This window comes from Cokeromyces recurvatus, assembly GCF_025118155.1.
Source record: "Cokeromyces recurvatus strain NRRL 2243 chromosome Unknown BX663scaffold_5, whole genome shotgun sequence".
Classification (NCBI taxonomy): domain Eukaryota; kingdom Fungi; phylum Mucoromycota; class Mucoromycetes; order Mucorales; family Mucoraceae; genus Cokeromyces; species Cokeromyces recurvatus.
Genome location: NW_026251391.1, coordinates 413,957 through 429,875, shown reverse-complemented (window position 1 = coordinate 429,875; position 15,919 = coordinate 413,957). Strand labels below are relative to the sequence as shown.

Here is a 15,919-nt window from a genome sequence, read left to right as displayed (position 1 = left end):
ATTCATTGGATAATAGGGAAGGCTTCATCAGCTATAAGATATGAGTAACAGGCTACTTTGGAGAAAATAAATGTTTAAAAAAAAACAACAAAGAGAAGAGGACGTTCATGATTAAACTTGTATTAAAGGGTTCTCCATAGTTTTGTGTATTTGCTATCTTGGTCTTTATAGAAAATACAAAAGATCCTGGATACTTTAAGAGATGATCTATCATCAAGGATACCTTTAAACAATATATTCTTGTTTGTAAAAGTATTTAATTACAGTGTATTTAAAAGATGAATGGTTATATATCAAAAAAGGACGTTTCATATGATTGAAATAGTAAATGTTTTTTTTTCTTATGGGACTGAAGTGTGCAAATCAATTGTTTTGGTCGTAAAGATCAACTAACAAACGACAAGAATTGTAACCGAAACATATACCATTATTTATTCAATGAATAATATATGTTCTACAGCCCTGAATAATACACTTTCCTCCTATTAATTTTCGCTACTTTGACTAGTAATGGTGTCTCAAATTATAACACACAATCTAATTTAATGCTTAATGCGTTCACTGGTTTATTAGCTATGTTCTTTTTTTTTTTTTGTATTTATAAGTAAAATTAATCGAATAGAGTAAAGCTAACTGTGAATAATGATTACTTTTTAAAAATGGCTTGTCTAGATTTTATCTACTTTAGTCTATAAATATAAGTAGTAACTATTTACAAATGTAATTTAATCTATACATTCAATATGATATACAAGTATAAGTAATCTTCTTCTTCTTCTTCTTTTTCTCCCTTCTAATTTCGTTCGTTTTTTAAATTAAATGTCTTCTTTTTCTTATGAACTTGCTTTGTCTTTATCTGTTTACTAAGCCATGAAGCAGTTTCATACAAAAATTCATCAGGCTTTAATTGAGGATATTGGTGTAATGCTAAACGAAAATAATCACGTCCCAATTGAAATTTCTTCACCTTGCCTGTAAAACGTAAAATAGCATCTAGCACTTTAATAGAGGGTTGATATCCAAATCCATAGATGTGTTCCTTATTCTTATGGTCATACATGTTCATCATCTCTGCTGCACTAACAGGATAGAGAGAATAAAGATAATTAATAGCTTCTATTGCTATTAATATATCTCCCTGTTCTTCTACTGCCGTCTTTGCCACGGCATTTAAGAGAGACATGATTAGTTCGTCGTCAAGTTTTAATGGGCTCTGATTCTGATTACGAAGTGTATTCTCATTCAGTTTAATCTTGGAAGCTTTCTCTGCCAATAAAGAATGTGGAGATGAGCTCGATTCAGAATGTTCTGATGTATTCCTACTAGTTCGACATTTGATTATTTGCCATATATTTTGAATTTCAGTTGATGCTTGACTTAAATTCTCTAGTTTTGAACAACTTTGAAGAGCAGTTGAAAAGGTGACTACGTCAGGAATAATATCATCATGTCTATTTGCGGATGTTAACATTTTTAAAATATCAATTACCATCTCTGGACGATTAGCTGAATTATAGACTCGCATCAATATATTAATATGAAATATTGAAGGTTTGATGTCATATTTTTTCATCTTTTCAAACCAGGATTCAGCACGACTCACTGCAACAGGTGATGTACTTTTTTCAAATGATGTAAACATGTGTGCAAATGTATATTCATTAGGTGCAATTCCACGTTTTCGCATCTAATATTGATGGTGAGAATATTATACTATACATAAATTACATTGGAGTGTGTTGCTTACCTGTACAAAATATTTCTCTGCCATATTTGCTTTTCCATGATCTGCACAATATTTAAAGAGTTGATTCCAAAGAACAACAGTTTGTAAATAAGAAGGTAAAGCTTTAACATAATCGACCGCATCATCCAAAGATCCTAATTTTAAAATTTTTTTAACTTTTTCCGATGCAAAGTAAGGATCGCTGGGCATAAGATAGATTTTTTTATTTGCTTTTGAAAATGGAGAATCCACATTGACAAATCTATGCTCTACACGTTTTTTGATATCATTTGGAAGTTTTGATTTATTTGATGAAAAGGACATATTTGTAGATGCCTTGCGATGCAAGATCATGGGGGAGAAGACCCCGGTCATTGGTTTCAGAGTAGTAATGATAGATCGTTGACAGATCCCATTCATTCTGGCTTTTAACAAATACTGCTGTAGCATATATATGTATGTGTGCGTGTGTGTATTAGGAAAGAAATAATTTATATGAAGAAAGAAAGAAAAAAAAAAAAAAAAAAAAAAAAAAGAATTAAATGCCCTAATTAGCTAAGTATTAATTTTTAAACAAGTGTATCTGCATTAAATACAGCACTAATTTATTAATATTGAATGGTTTCTGAAATAAATTCTACAAATCTATCAATAGCATTTTGTTTAATAGATAGATCCTTTATAAAAATATCAGGTAACATAGACCAAAGATGGGCTCCTGAAGGCTCTTGAACAACTATAACTTGAACCCCTGAGCTTCTTGCTCTTGAAGCCAAAAGCCCTCCTTCATCTAATAAAACCTCTTTACCGCCCAAGTAAAGAAGTAAACGAGAAGGTAAAAATGAACCTAACTCTACAGTATTTCTTAAATAGCCAAAGGGACGCAACTGTCTTTCTTTTTCTTCTTCCTCATCAGAGTCATATTCATCTTCATTTTCAGGGCCCATATAAGCATTTTCCATACAAGTAATTGATTTTTCATTAATGATATCTTGACCTAAATTAGCTCTCCAGGAATCTCCACCTGCTTCAAGACCAGTATATGGAGAAGCGCAAATAAAACCAGCAGGCTTTTGATTGGAAGGTATTTTAGTAAATAAAGTGTCTAAAGCAATAGCTACACCTGCATCATCACCACCAATAATTATCTTTTTTGGATGAATTTGAAGAATATGAATTAGCCAATCATATGTTCTTGCAATATCGTTAATTGCAGAAGGGAACCTATTTTCAGGTCCATGTTCTAGGCAAAATAGGTGAGTCCCGCATACAAACATATCCGTTAAAGAAAGGGGATACTTACTATAATTTGCAACAAAGATCATGCTTTTTATTCCTTTATCTGCTTCAAGTGCTCTAATCCAAGTTGTAAAAGTGGATGTGTATAATCGGCCTAAATCAAATCGAAATCCTCCTCCTAAATTATAATAATCTTTTTCTTTTAGTATTGTATGAAATAAAACAAGTTGTTTTATATGTTCACCTGGAATCCATAATAATATCACATTAGCTTCCGAGATTCTATCCATCAGAGCTTCTCTTTTAACATTTTTCTTTAAATCTTCTGCAATCCAATAACCATAAGGTTCTTCAATGTGAATCCAATCTGATCTTGAACGAAATAAGAATAATTGAAGATAATGTATAATTCTACGTGAATATGTAACAATAGGAAAACTAAAGGAAAAAGTTAATAGCCAAATAGTAATCCAACGTTTAAAGTCATGAAATAACGACATGGAAATAAAATGTTATAAAATAGAATAAAACATTCTCAAATAAATTTTATATTTTAATTTTTATTATTCTGGATAATTAATTCCATCTTCTTCTTCTTCTTCCTCTATTGGTCTAGGCACACGCCCTTCAGCTATTAATCTTCTCCTTTCTTCATCAACTGTATTTAAATAGGTAGCATCTTCATAATTACGATAAAGTATATAATGTTGTATTATAAATAAAATATCGAATGCAATTGATTGTAATCCTAAACCTCTATTATATTATACAATACAAATTTAAAGCTTGGTTTATATACATTTCAGAGTAACCGATTATACGTACAATTTAACTGGATTCTATATTTATAAAACAAATGAAATTAATAATAAATATGAATTCCATGTTTAATAATATTAAAATAATTACCCCTAATATACCATTCCAATCACTTTTTAAAGATGAATCAATAATCAACTGAGTCATGGACAACACGCCTCCCGTACAATCCTATCCCTCTTCCTTCGTTACTAAACACACACATACACACACACATATATATATATATTTATATTCATGTGTATTTTCGTATTTCCTATTTTACCAATAATATATTATAAATACTCCAGCCTGCAGTTGATTTACGCTTAAAATTAAGCCATGCCTGAGGAATATATTTGATTAAACTAATAGTTAACTTGATATAGCTTAAATAATATATTAAATCAATCCACATCATTATACTATCACCAAAGAAAATGATAATCAAGACCATTCCAAGTATTCCCATTGATGTAACTAAAATGAAATACTTTGCTATTTTGGATATCTTTTGTGTATTTTCTTTCTAAGGGAAATCCATGTTGAATAACAAGTTTATTTCTATTATAGAGTATTTGTTTTTTTTTATATCATACCTTATAATAAAATGTCTGAATTAAAGTAAAGAAAGAAATAAATAATGCATGTGTAGCAAACATGACATCATTAAATCGAACAAGATTTTCTTTTGAATCGTTTCTTTCTCTGTCTATAACAACAAACTATAAGTTATCTTATTTTAGAGGAAAAAAAAAATACAAATATTATTTACATTCTTTTTGAATTTCTTTACTAAAAAAGAAAGTTATATTGAAGACCTTTACATAGAATTCATATTATTTTAAGAAAGAAAAGAAAAGAAAAAAGTATTCCTGTATGCATCTGTTATTACCCAATAACAAAAAAATCCATATACATTATAATAAAGGAAATCCATTGATAGACCTTTTACACTTTTTTTTTTATTTTTATTATTATTATTTATTAATACATTATTATTAAATGGTATTACCTTTTTCTTTGCCAATTTAGAATAACTTGAGGATAGAAGCTAATTGACCAAGCTAAAAAATAACACTACACATCTATTTATATTAATTTATTGTAAAAACATTTAATATTGAACCAACCCAACCAATAACACTTGAAATGATTGGCCATGCTGATAATAGATTATGTTCAGAATTATCCATATAAATGTTTATATACATGAATAATAAGAGATGAATAAGAAAAGTAAAAAAAAAAAAAAAAGAAAAAAAAAAAGATTGAAATAAAAAAGTAAAAAAGATTAAAATAAAAAAAAACAAATGTTTCCTTTTTTTATTAATCTTACATAAATGTCGATTAATAATAATTTTAGTTTATTAGAGACTATTTTATTCAATCCAAATGAAGGTTTATACAGACATTATGATTTTAAAAACAATTGAAACTCTGAATTACTAATTTTTAAATTGATTTATAATAAAGGATTTTATTTATTAGATAAACATTTCGATAGATTATTCAATGCTATTCAAGATTTTAAAAAGCTAAATACTCTTTTATTTCCTAAAGAACTTACAAAAGCGTACATTTATAAATTACTTGTTAATCAAGTTGCTAATAATGATGATTACCAACGTGTAAGTCATATCATATTAGAGAGAGAGAGAAAAAAAAGTAATATATAATACTTATTTAATAGGTTCGGTTACTTGTTAACGCTATTGATTCAAAAGTAAAAATAGAGAGTATACAATTAGCTATACCTAGATTTTCCTATTGTTCATTGGAAGAAGCCTCTCAGTCAGAGCCTTGTTTCAATGTTGTTTTAGATACTCAACCATCAAAGACAATCAAGATGAGTCCGTTTATTTTGCATAAAACAACTCAACGTGATATGTATGATTTGGCTAGAGAAAGAACAGGTTGTGACTATCATGCTACAGAAGATAAGCCATTTGACGTTATTTTATGGAATGAACATCAGGAGATTACAGAAACAAGTATTGCAAATATTGCTATTCGTTTTATGACGACAAAAGACACTGATCATCCATTTGTATGGAAAACACCCAAGATAGAATGTGGTCTTTTACCTGGAGTCTTTCGTTCCTTTTTACTTGATCACGAAGAGAAATTAATAGAAGATGTTATTACAATAGATGAATTAATTCAAGCAGCAAAGGTGATAGTCACATAAATAGTATCTTTACTTTATTAACAATATGCATTTTACATCTAGAACAAAGATCCAATCATTTGCTTTAATTCAGTTAGAAAAGCATATAGAGTGAAGTTGATACAACAGTCATGAGTCTCTGTTATTTCTTTTGTTGACAGCAATACGATATAAGATTATACTTCTTCCTTTCAAAATATTCTTTCAGCACCGTTATACCACATACACTCTTAAATACAGAAACATAAATAACTAAAGTAGGTTTACTAAGATTGACTCTAGTAATAAATTAAATGTGTTAATACAGTCTAAAAGAAGTATTTTATCAAGTCTCTTATTACTTATAATTTGGTGGTATGAGTGGTGCAATGGTTTGAATAATTTCATCTTTTGTTATCAAAATATTATTTCGAATATCTGTTATAATAGCTACTGTTATTGAGGTTGTACACGTATTCATAAAATGATCTTCTTTTACTCTTTCAAAACAAGACTTGATACGCTCTGTTGTAGCAGGGCATATGTAATCAAAAGGAATCCATCTCTAAAATACAATGCACATGTTATTATATAATTTAATCTAGCTTTTTTTTTTCTTTTTACTTACAGAACAATGACGAACTTTTGCTAATTCTTGTTCTCTTTCTTTATCTGGTAATTGTTTAATATAATCTAAATTTCCAACATTAGTACATGGGAAATAACTTTTTTTTTTCTATTTATCATAATTTAGTTTCTACCCATTAATTTGATTATGAATTCTGTTGGCTTAACATTAACTCTAAATCTATAAAATACAAGTCCACCACAAGCAGCATCAATAGCTTGGAATTTTTTCTCTTTTCGTTCTTTTTCTTTCGTCATATCCTCCTCTTTTTTCTCCTCTTGTTCTTCTTCTTCTTCTTCAAAATCCAATTGGTCAATATCTAATTTACCTTCAAAGCGAACCCAAGTTGTTTTGTGATCAGGAAATAATTTTGTAATGTAGTATTCTAAACAATTTGATATTTGACCTAATGCACGTGTCTCTGCATTAACAGCGCAAGAAACTAATATTCCGTTTGCTTCATCCGAACGTTTTAATAGATGAGAGTGCTTTGTTAACCATCGTTGTTTAAACCTTCCACGTAGAATAGGGATTGTGTTTTCATTATTACGATTACTTTTCTGTCTTTTATTGCTGTTGTTGTTGTCATCTTCAGGTACAGTTCTTTTCTCTTTTGTATTCACCATATTTGTATAGTAATAATTTTTTTTTGAAAAATAAAAAAAAAATAAAATAAAATAAAATAAAATAAAATAAAAAAAAAAAAGAAAAGATTTTGTCAACTAGTTACGAAGAAGGGTGGCTTAAAATGATAAACATAATATGTTCTTCATATGATACAATACAGTCCTATGTTAATAACAGTAGAAGATGATGATAATAGATGTATTATGTAATAAAATTTTAGACTACTACTCTAACAATGTTGTTTTGACATACGTAGGATGATAAAGAAAGTTTACACTCCGGTCATCATAAAATTCTCTTTTAGTTTAAAATGACATCAAGATAACAAATACATCCTTTTTTTCTTTCATGAAGATTCTTCTTTATTATTATTAATAAAACTCCGCAATATAAATATACACATATAAATATGTATATTTATTCTCGAACGCGTATACACGTAACATGAATGAGTAGTCTTTATTTATTTACTTCATGATTTATTACATAATCATAAACTAGTGTCATTCCGTATCCCATATACATGTATATATCGAGTAACAAATATACGTAATTATCCTGTCATGCAAAAAAAAAAAAAAAAAAAAAAAAAATTATAAAACCGAAAAGGGAAACCCCTACTAACTTATAGAAAATTCGGTCGCTTTAAATAATGTAATTTCCTAAAAGTTTCATCCAATCAAAATTCATTACTTTAAGATATTATCAAATGATCGTTAATACTTTTTTATCTTTTTTTTTTTTTTTCTTCTTTCTTCTTTCTTCTTACTGTTACTTTTTTTTCCTTTTCTCTTTTTAAATATAACATTCATATATTTATATAAATCTATATAATATCTTTCTTTTCCTCGGTAAGTGAATAAATTATTTATACAAAGAGAGTATATTTATATATAGATTTTTTTTTTAATTAAATTGTGTGTGTGTTTTTTCATGCAAACCAACAATAGTAAAATGTCTGCAGCAGATAAAAATGATAAAAACCTTCGATTGTTAGTTGTGTCTAATAGATTACCTGTCACTGTAAATAAAGATACAAAAACGGGTGAATATGCTTTTAAAATGTCTTCGGGAGGTTTAGTTGCTGCATTAAGTGGTTTAAAGAAAATGATGTCTTTTACCTGGATTGGTTGGCCTGGTAAGAGAAATAGATAAATAAAAAATAGTCATGCTTTTTTTTTTTTTAAAGTAAATATGAATGACTCTTTGTTTATTTATTTTGTTTTTTTTAGGCTTGGATATTCCAAATGAGGATAGAAAGCCACTTGAAGAAAGATTATTAAATGAAACATCAACTATGCCTGTATTTGTTGATCAAGAACTAGCTGATTTACATTATAATGGATTCTCAAACAGGTAAAATAAGAATAAAGAGTTGTAATAAACAAGTTTTTATATATATATATATATATTTAAAACTTATTCTATAGTATTCTTTGGCCTCTTTTCCATTATCATCCTGGTGAAATCTCCTTTAACGAAGAATGGTGGGATGCATACCAAAAAGTGAATAGATTATTTGCTGAAGCTATCGTAAAAATCGTTCAGGATGGTGACCTTGTTTGGATTCAGGATTATCATTTAATGTTATTGCCTGCATTACTTCGAAAATTAACAAAGAAGAATATTAAAATTGGTTGGTTTTTGCATACTCCTTTCCCTAGTAGTGAAATTTACAGGTAAAAGGAAAAGAAAAAGAAAAAAGAAAAAAAAAAAAAAAACGGAACATTTCAAGTTTCGGAACCTGATTTTTTTTTTTAAATTCTATTTTGATGGGTAGAATTTTACCTGTGCGTAAGGAAATTTTATTAGGCGTTTTAGAGAGTGATCTTCTTGGGTTCCACACTTATGATTATGCTCGACACTTTTTATCTTCATGTACACGTATCTTGGGTTTATCTACAATGCCAAATGGAGTTGAATTTGAAGGAAGGTATATTCATGTTGGTACTTTCCCTATTGGTATTGATCCTGAGAAATTCACGGATGCACTCAAGGAGACTAAGATTCAATCTCGTATTCAGCAACTAAAGAATAGATTCGGTGATTGTAAAGTAATTGTAGGCGTAGATCGTCTTGATTATATTAAGGGTGTTCCTCAAAAGATGCATGCGATGGAGGTCTTCTTGAGTCAGCATCCTGAATGGGTAGGTAAAGTTGTACTTGTTCAACTCGCCATTCCCTCTCGTGAGGATGTTGAAGAATATCAACATTTGAGAAGTACGATCAATGAATTGGTAGGCCGTATTAATGGTCAGTACGGTACAGTAGAATTTGTTCCTATTCATTTTATGCATCGTTCAATTCCATTTGATGAATTGGTGGCTCTTTATGCGGCTGCTGATGTCTGTCTTGTTTCCTCTACACGTGATGGTATGAATCTGGTATCCTATGAATACATTTCATCTCAACAAGAGAAACATGGTGTCTTGATCTTATCTGAATTTGCGGGTGCTGCTCAGTCCTTGAATGGCTCCATCATCGTGAACCCCTGGAATACAGAGGAATTGGCAAATGCAATTCATGAAGCTGTTACTATGCCCGAGGATATTCGTAAAGCCAATCATCAAAAGTTGTATCGTTATGTTACTAAATATACCGCTGCCTATTGGGGTGTGAGTTTTGTAAATGAATTAAGACGAGTGAGTGAAGAATTTGGTCAACGTATGTCTATCCCTCAATTGGATTGTAAGGCTATCTTAACCAAGGCTAAGGAAGCTAAAAAGAAGAAGTTGATCTTGCTTGATTATGATGGTACCCTGACTACCACACATAAGTTACCTGAATTTGCCAAGCCCTCGCAAACCGTCCTGGACCATTTGAAGACCTTGGCTGAACAACCTGATACCTATGTCTATATTCTCTCGGGCCGTTCTCGTCATCACCTTGACAGTTGGTTTGAATCCACCGGTATTGGTCTCTCTGCTGAACATGGCTGTTTCTATAAACATCCTGCTAACATTCGTCATCAACTTGACCCCACTGCCATTGCCTCTAATGAAGGTAAATTAATTAAGGAAGAAGATAATAAATGGTATTGTCTTGTGGAACAAGTGGATCCTAGTTGGAAGGAAACCATTCGTCCTCTCTTCCAACATTATACAGAACGTACACCCGGTTCATTTATTGAAGAGAAAGAAATTAATTTGACATGGCATTATCGTAATGCAGATCCTGAATTTGGTTCCTGGCAAGCTACTGAATTACAAGTCAACTTGGAAAAGTTATTAAGTCATATGGCTCTTTCTGTAAGTTTGTATATAGATAGATAGATGAGTTAAAAATAGTAGTAACAATGTATTGTTATTATATAATAATAGATTGTTCTGGGTAACAAGACCTTAGAACTTCGTCCTTCTTCTATTGACAAGTCTACTGCAGTACGTAATATTCTCAAGGATCTCGATCTTTCTTCTATTGATTTTATATTATGTATTGGAGATGGAAAGACAGATGAAGTTGTCTTTTCACTCTTAAATGAAATTCCTCAAGCCATTACAAGTACAGTTGGCAAGAAGCAAACGGAAGCTCATTATTATATTCCTGATGTTGATCAAGTCAATAGTCTCGTAGATCAACTTGGTCAAAATTTAAAATAAAAATAAAAATAAATAAATATAACAACAACATTTATTATTATCTGTTTTCTTTTTTTTTTTTTTTTTTCCTTTTTCTTCCTTTTTTTTTTTTTCTTCAATTGTCTTTAGAAGAAACTAAGCCTGTATATATATATTTGTATACATATATGTGTGTGTTAGTAAACAATTAGTATAGTTAGACTATCAAAACTAGATACGTTACCTGCTTTTTCCTTTAAAGGACTTGTTTATCAGTTGTATTGTCTTGTTTACATTTAATTTTACATATTCAAGGTCAAGACATTTGATTTGTTCTTTTTGCTAATAATAAAAAAAAATTGTTAAAGGAAAGAATGACTTTATTTATATTTACTTACCCTTTCTAATAAATCATCTAGTTTCAAGTCAATTTCTAAAATAGGTTTCTCTCTTCCTTTATAATGTAAAGAAATAATAAATGTGCCTGTGATAGGTGACTGAATCATAAGATAGATATTGGCTCTTCTATAATCTGGAACTTCAGATCCAACCAGGATGCCTTCTCTTTCTAATTGTTGATGACTAAATTTGAAAGGACCATTCAGGGGCCTTCGCTTGATATAAGTATCATTCGATTTCAAATGATTCCTTTTTTCTTCCTTTATAGTTGCAGTGGTATGAGAATCATAGATTAGATTAGGTGGTTGCTGTTGATTAGTAGATTTGGAAGAAAATGGAGATGAAGTTGTAGATTGATTTGTTGTAATATTGTTTGTAGATGATGGATCTGACACCAGGTCAGATTTGGTATAATAACCAGAAACTAGAGTAGTATCATGGTTTATTTGATGACTATGGATAGTAGTAGTAGTAGTAGTATTACTATTATTGCTACCATGACTGGTACCCGTACTGCCACCCGTACTTTGCATCCTTACATTTTGTAAATAAGCTTTATATGTCTCTAATTGACTCGAAAGATAATCGTTATGATCTTGAATTGTCTTGTATACTTGTTTTAGTGACTTGATCTCTGATATAACATGGTCCTTTAGATTCCCAAGTTGAATTAACTCTTGTTGAATCTCCTGTACAAGTAATTCATAATGATTATCAGAACTGATGATGCCTACATTCTCGAGATTCTTTAAGAGCGATAATGCCTTGATGCCTTTATTAACTAAGAGAGTATCCTTCGTTGAGCTTGCAGTTTGAGCAATCTTGATTAAATCTAGTGATGTTGTATCATGATGACAGAGTTGAAGAGTATGAGGTAAAGAGCGTATGATTTGAACATAAATAGATTTTGCTTCCATATACATGATATCATTCTGGGTAATACTATTACTATTATTATCCCTTTCATGTTGATAATGAATTGGATAGTGTAATTGATAATGACATTGATGATAAGGTAAAATGTGTTGATCCATCATGATTGGACTTGTCTCCCATCGACTAAAAAGTAAGAGTCGTATCGATTTATTCATTGAACGAGATAGTAGTTTAGGAGCAGAGCTTAAATCTTGAAGTAAGATTCGTAATCGATGAGTGGGTTCAGGAGCCATTTTATGAATATGTTGTTGAAGTAGATGATGTATTGTATACATTTCATTCAAGGTAATATGAAGCGAGATATCCTTTCTTGATAAAGCCATATATTGATCCATTTCTAGTGTCTCATAGAAATCACTGACTTTACAAATATCATCTAAAAATTGATTCATTCTTTGCTTGTTTCCATTTACAAATAAATTTGTGGGTATCATATAGGTTTCTTTTGAATAACTAGGTTTATTAGCAAGATTTTGTAACATTTTTGCAATCTATAAAAAGATGATATCCGTTATTTTACTTTACTATGGTGTGTATTTATTTATTTATTTTCATGTTACATATATATTTACCAGTGTTAAAGTCGTTCTAGGATGAGTTCCAGGATAGGATTCAATTAACATATAAGCTTGTGGCGTGACAATAGCAGGATTAATAAATCTTAAAAAGAAAAACCCTCCAATAAGAGAAGAGATAGCAGAGTCGGTTGCGTTTGGGTATTTTCTTTTTGTAAGTGACCGAATTTGTTTACAAATCCATCGAATTCCATAGGGTATTTTATCCAAAGATTGAATGATGACAGTTAAGAATTCATTTGCTAACTCTATTAATTTCTTAATTCGAGGTTCGATGATAGCTTGTACTTCGGTATTTGCAGCAGCGACTTCAGGCGTAACGCTCTTATTAAACCCAGGAGGTAAACTATTCTCTCTTTCCATTCTTTCAATGATTTCTTCATATACCTAACAAAAAAAAAAAATCAATAAAGTAATAATAAAAAAGGTTAACAATAGAATGAATCATTAATAATTGTATTGTATTGACTCGTATGGGGCTACCTTTAATGGGTTTATTTGAAGATTTAATTCCTTTTGTTCAATTAATTCGTTAATTTTACCAGACAAGACAGATTTTAAATAAGATTGACCTGGACCTCTTCTAGTATAAGTCGTTAACATACGTGATGCAGGTGTATTGGCTCTCAACGATGAACCAAAATCCATAGTTGATTCAAATTGAGCAGCAAGTACGTTCTACTATGCATATAAAATCATGATGAATGATAGGATATAAAAAATTAAATTTAGGATTTAGGCATTACCTGAAACATAGTCAATAACAAGTTTTCTTCTCTACTTTCATACTGATTACCATATAAAGTAAACATGACTGTCTGTAATAAAGCGTCAATCTCTGATAAATTAACCAATCGACATAGTGATGCAATATAATAAGGTTCGTTTTGAAGTAAAAAAATAAATTGCCATAGAGTTGTATTTTACGATTATCGGGATACTGAGCCAAATTAGTTGCATCATTGTCTTCAACTTGAGAAATGAAATCATGCTGTCACAATGTCGACACATGAGATTAGACTATTATTATTATTTTTTTTTTTTTGTTTAGAAAATATATACATGTATCTATAAATACCTCATGTAATGCCATTCTATTTTGTATAAGTAAAGCTATTCGAGAATCCAAGAATCGAACATCTTTTTCCAATAAAAAGTTTTTCTTTGATTGAATAGAAATATTAGATTTCAATTCACGCAAAGTTTTTTGTACTAAGTGTATGCATGTATAATAATATTAGGTTATTTTATTTTATATACATCGATGTATCTATTTATTTACCTTGAGCAAGTTCGTCTTCAACTTCAATATCCTGTTTAGAAACTAAAGAATAATAAAGTGACATTGAATAACGTTTATACAATCTTTTTACTTCTGCATTATGCTGATCTATTCTAAGTGTCACTGCTCTCCTAATCATATTTTCATTTTTTGTAAACTTATTTGAATTGATCATCATTTCTGTCTTGTGTTTGAAAATAGTTGATATTTTTAAACAGAATATCCATATAAAAGAAGGGAATGAAAGGAGAAGAAAGTAGGAGAAAAGATATAAAAGAAAAAGGGAAGAAAGAAAGAAATAGAGAGAGAGTAACAATAGGAGGGCGGTAGCTGTTGTATAAAAAAGGAGAAGTAATTAATTGAATTGATCCTGTTTCAAGCACGAAAATAGTTAATTATTCATTAAATTTAAATTCCTACATCTATATTTATATACATGTATACATGTATATGGTAATTCGTACTTGACTACCATTATGCATGCATGCTGTATGTATGTATGCATACATATATAATACATGCACACATGTGTATATAACAGTCATATAAAATTAGACGTACCTTTTTATGTGAGGAAATTGTTTGGTATTCAACATAATAATACAGAATTATATGCCGCCATTATCATTCATGTAATATAGATCAGCAGCGAGATTTAGACTTCCGGTAATAAAAGGTTTCATATATATCGATGATATTATTATAAACAAATCAGATTTGTTCTTCAAATATGTATTATAGTCCATGCAAAAAAAAAAGAAAAAAAATAAGGGTTTTTTTTTAATAATAATAATTAGTTTTCTAACAAGAAACTAAAGACTAAGTTAAGTATATCTGCTTTAGTTAGTTTAAAAAAAAAAAGAGTCTAAGAAACCCTCCTCCTCCTTCCCCCCCCCGCCATCTTCCCAATTAGGATCAAGGGGGGAACAAAAATAGATGCGAAATTACATGAGTATTCAACTGGTTAATAGTTCTCAAGTTTTATATAGAATTAAACAAATTACTGGTTATTATTAAATAGTTTGTAGTTATTTGAAAGATGTGCTGGTAAATAAGAATAGCAAGGGATATGTTGCAGTATTATTTTGGTATATAGAAACTTTAATAAATCCTTATGCAGCAAATTGTGGTATGATTTTTTTTTATTTTATTTTTTTTTATAAGAAAGTATTGTCATGAGTAAATAGAATTAAGTTTGTTTCTTTATTACTAAGCGACTATTGGAGAAGACATTCTTAAATATATTTCTATTTAAATTGTAGATAATTTTATAATAGAGTTTGTTGAAATGATTCATTGGTAAAGGGATATAACTTTTGAACATTTCTCTATATCGTCTTTAATAAAGACTTTGCTAAAAAAAAAAATATTTAGATAATTTTTTTTCTTGAATTTCTTTAATACTTGCTATGTTATTGTGAGTCATAAATTGAGATTATAAAGAAGTCATAGAAGATGGTGTACACTATTGATTAGCTCTTGTTGATTGTCATATTGGCGGTAATAATCACAATAATAATACGCAGTTAAGAAATTAGAGCAAGCACTACAAAAAAAAAAAAAAAAAAAAAAAAAAAAAAAAAAAGAAAAAAGACCTGTAAGATATGTACTTACTCTTTCAAAAGTAAATTTTATCAGCTGTAGTATAACCTATTTTTGGATGAATAAGATGAGCTTTCATATGTCTTTTTATACAAACTTATTTTGAATATATTCAAGTTGAATGTATTTATTATATAAAAATTGAAAGAGTTATTCACTGTTCCATATTCTATTTTTGAGTCTATGATGAAGAGACAAATTTAAAATTAACCAAAAAAAAAAAAAAAAAAAAAAAAAAAAAAAAAAAAAAACTTGTTGAGAATGAACACCTAGACGTATTGCAGAAATAAACTTATAATTAAAAGAGTTTGATTACATAATAATATACACGCCCTATTTGACAGCTATTTATTTAGAGAAATTAAAACATGACTAATTTGGAGGAATAGAGCTATTTATAT

The 15,919-nt window shown here is 29.3% G+C and overlaps 7 protein-coding genes across 7 annotated transcripts; 2 read left to right on the top strand and 5 right to left on the bottom strand.

Moving 5' to 3' along the window:
- Positions 1-702: 702 nt before the first annotated feature.
- On the bottom strand, positions 703-2,211 carry BX663DRAFT_500008 (uncharacterized protein). The gene is made up of 2 exons (XM_051526259.1): positions 1,748-2,211; positions 703-1,687 (listed from the first exon to the last, which is right to left on the bottom strand). Exons 1-2 carry the CDS (start codon positions 2,174-2,176, stop codon positions 794-796), a joined length of 1,323 nt encoding a protein of 440 aa, XP_051385498.1. The 5' UTR covers positions 2,177-2,211; the 3' UTR covers positions 703-793.
- Positions 2,212-2,288: 77 nt separating this feature from the next.
- BX663DRAFT_500006 (Alpha/Beta hydrolase protein) lies at positions 2,289-3,521 on the bottom strand. The gene is made up of 3 exons (XM_051526258.1): positions 3,210-3,521; positions 3,030-3,143; positions 2,289-2,969 (listed from the first exon to the last, which is right to left on the bottom strand). The coding sequence occupies exons 1-3, from the start codon at positions 3,463-3,465 to the stop codon at positions 2,335-2,337; spliced, it is 1,005 nt and encodes a 334-aa protein (XP_051385497.1). The 5' UTR covers positions 3,466-3,521; the 3' UTR covers positions 2,289-2,334.
- Positions 3,522-3,533: 12 nt separating this feature from the next.
- BX663DRAFT_500003 (PQ loop repeat-domain-containing protein) lies at positions 3,534-5,018 on the bottom strand. The gene is made up of 8 exons (XM_051526257.1): positions 4,897-5,018; positions 4,779-4,843; positions 4,659-4,719; positions 4,539-4,584; positions 4,363-4,475; positions 4,050-4,292; positions 3,875-3,955; positions 3,534-3,804 (listed from the first exon to the last, which is right to left on the bottom strand). The coding sequence occupies exons 1-8, from the start codon at positions 4,975-4,977 to the stop codon at positions 3,781-3,783; spliced, it is 714 nt and encodes a 237-aa protein (XP_051385496.1). The 5' UTR covers positions 4,978-5,018; the 3' UTR covers positions 3,534-3,780.
- An 88-nt stretch (positions 5,019-5,106) lies between these two features.
- On the top strand, positions 5,107-5,954 carry BX663DRAFT_549504 (aminotransferase; the record flags this gene model as incomplete). Its single annotated transcript, XM_051531155.1, has 3 exons — positions 5,107-5,164; positions 5,240-5,394; positions 5,457-5,954. 3 exons carry the CDS (start codon positions 5,107-5,109, stop codon positions 5,952-5,954), a joined length of 711 nt encoding a protein of 236 aa, XP_051385495.1.
- A 121-nt stretch (positions 5,955-6,075) lies between these two features.
- Positions 6,076-7,084, bottom strand: BX663DRAFT_529706 (uncharacterized protein; the record flags this gene model as incomplete). Its single annotated transcript, XM_051530265.1, has 5 exons — positions 6,076-6,211; positions 6,275-6,477; positions 6,541-6,605; positions 6,674-6,982; positions 7,039-7,084. The coding sequence occupies 5 exons, from the start codon at positions 7,082-7,084 to the stop codon at positions 6,076-6,078; spliced, it is 759 nt and encodes a 252-aa protein (XP_051385494.1).
- A 1,037-nt stretch (positions 7,085-8,121) lies between these two features.
- On the top strand, positions 8,122-10,439 carry BX663DRAFT_429598 (glycosyltransferase family 20-domain-containing protein; the record flags this gene model as incomplete). Its single annotated transcript, XM_051522743.1, has 4 exons — positions 8,122-8,305; positions 8,400-8,523; positions 8,598-8,846; positions 8,948-10,439. 4 exons carry the CDS (start codon positions 8,122-8,124, stop codon positions 10,437-10,439), a joined length of 2,049 nt encoding a protein of 682 aa, XP_051385493.1.
- A 431-nt stretch (positions 10,440-10,870) lies between these two features.
- Positions 10,871-14,094, bottom strand: BX663DRAFT_549501 (Rho GTPase activation protein; the record flags this gene model as incomplete). The annotated part of the gene is made up of 9 exons (XM_051531154.1): positions 10,871-10,886; positions 10,969-11,066; positions 11,123-12,550; positions 12,632-13,021; positions 13,118-13,312; positions 13,381-13,472; positions 13,562-13,625; positions 13,713-13,846; positions 13,917-14,094. The coding sequence occupies 9 exons, from the start codon at positions 14,092-14,094 to the stop codon at positions 10,871-10,873; spliced, it is 2,595 nt and encodes an 864-aa protein (XP_051385492.1).
- Between the last annotated feature and the right edge of the window lie 1,825 nt (positions 14,095-15,919).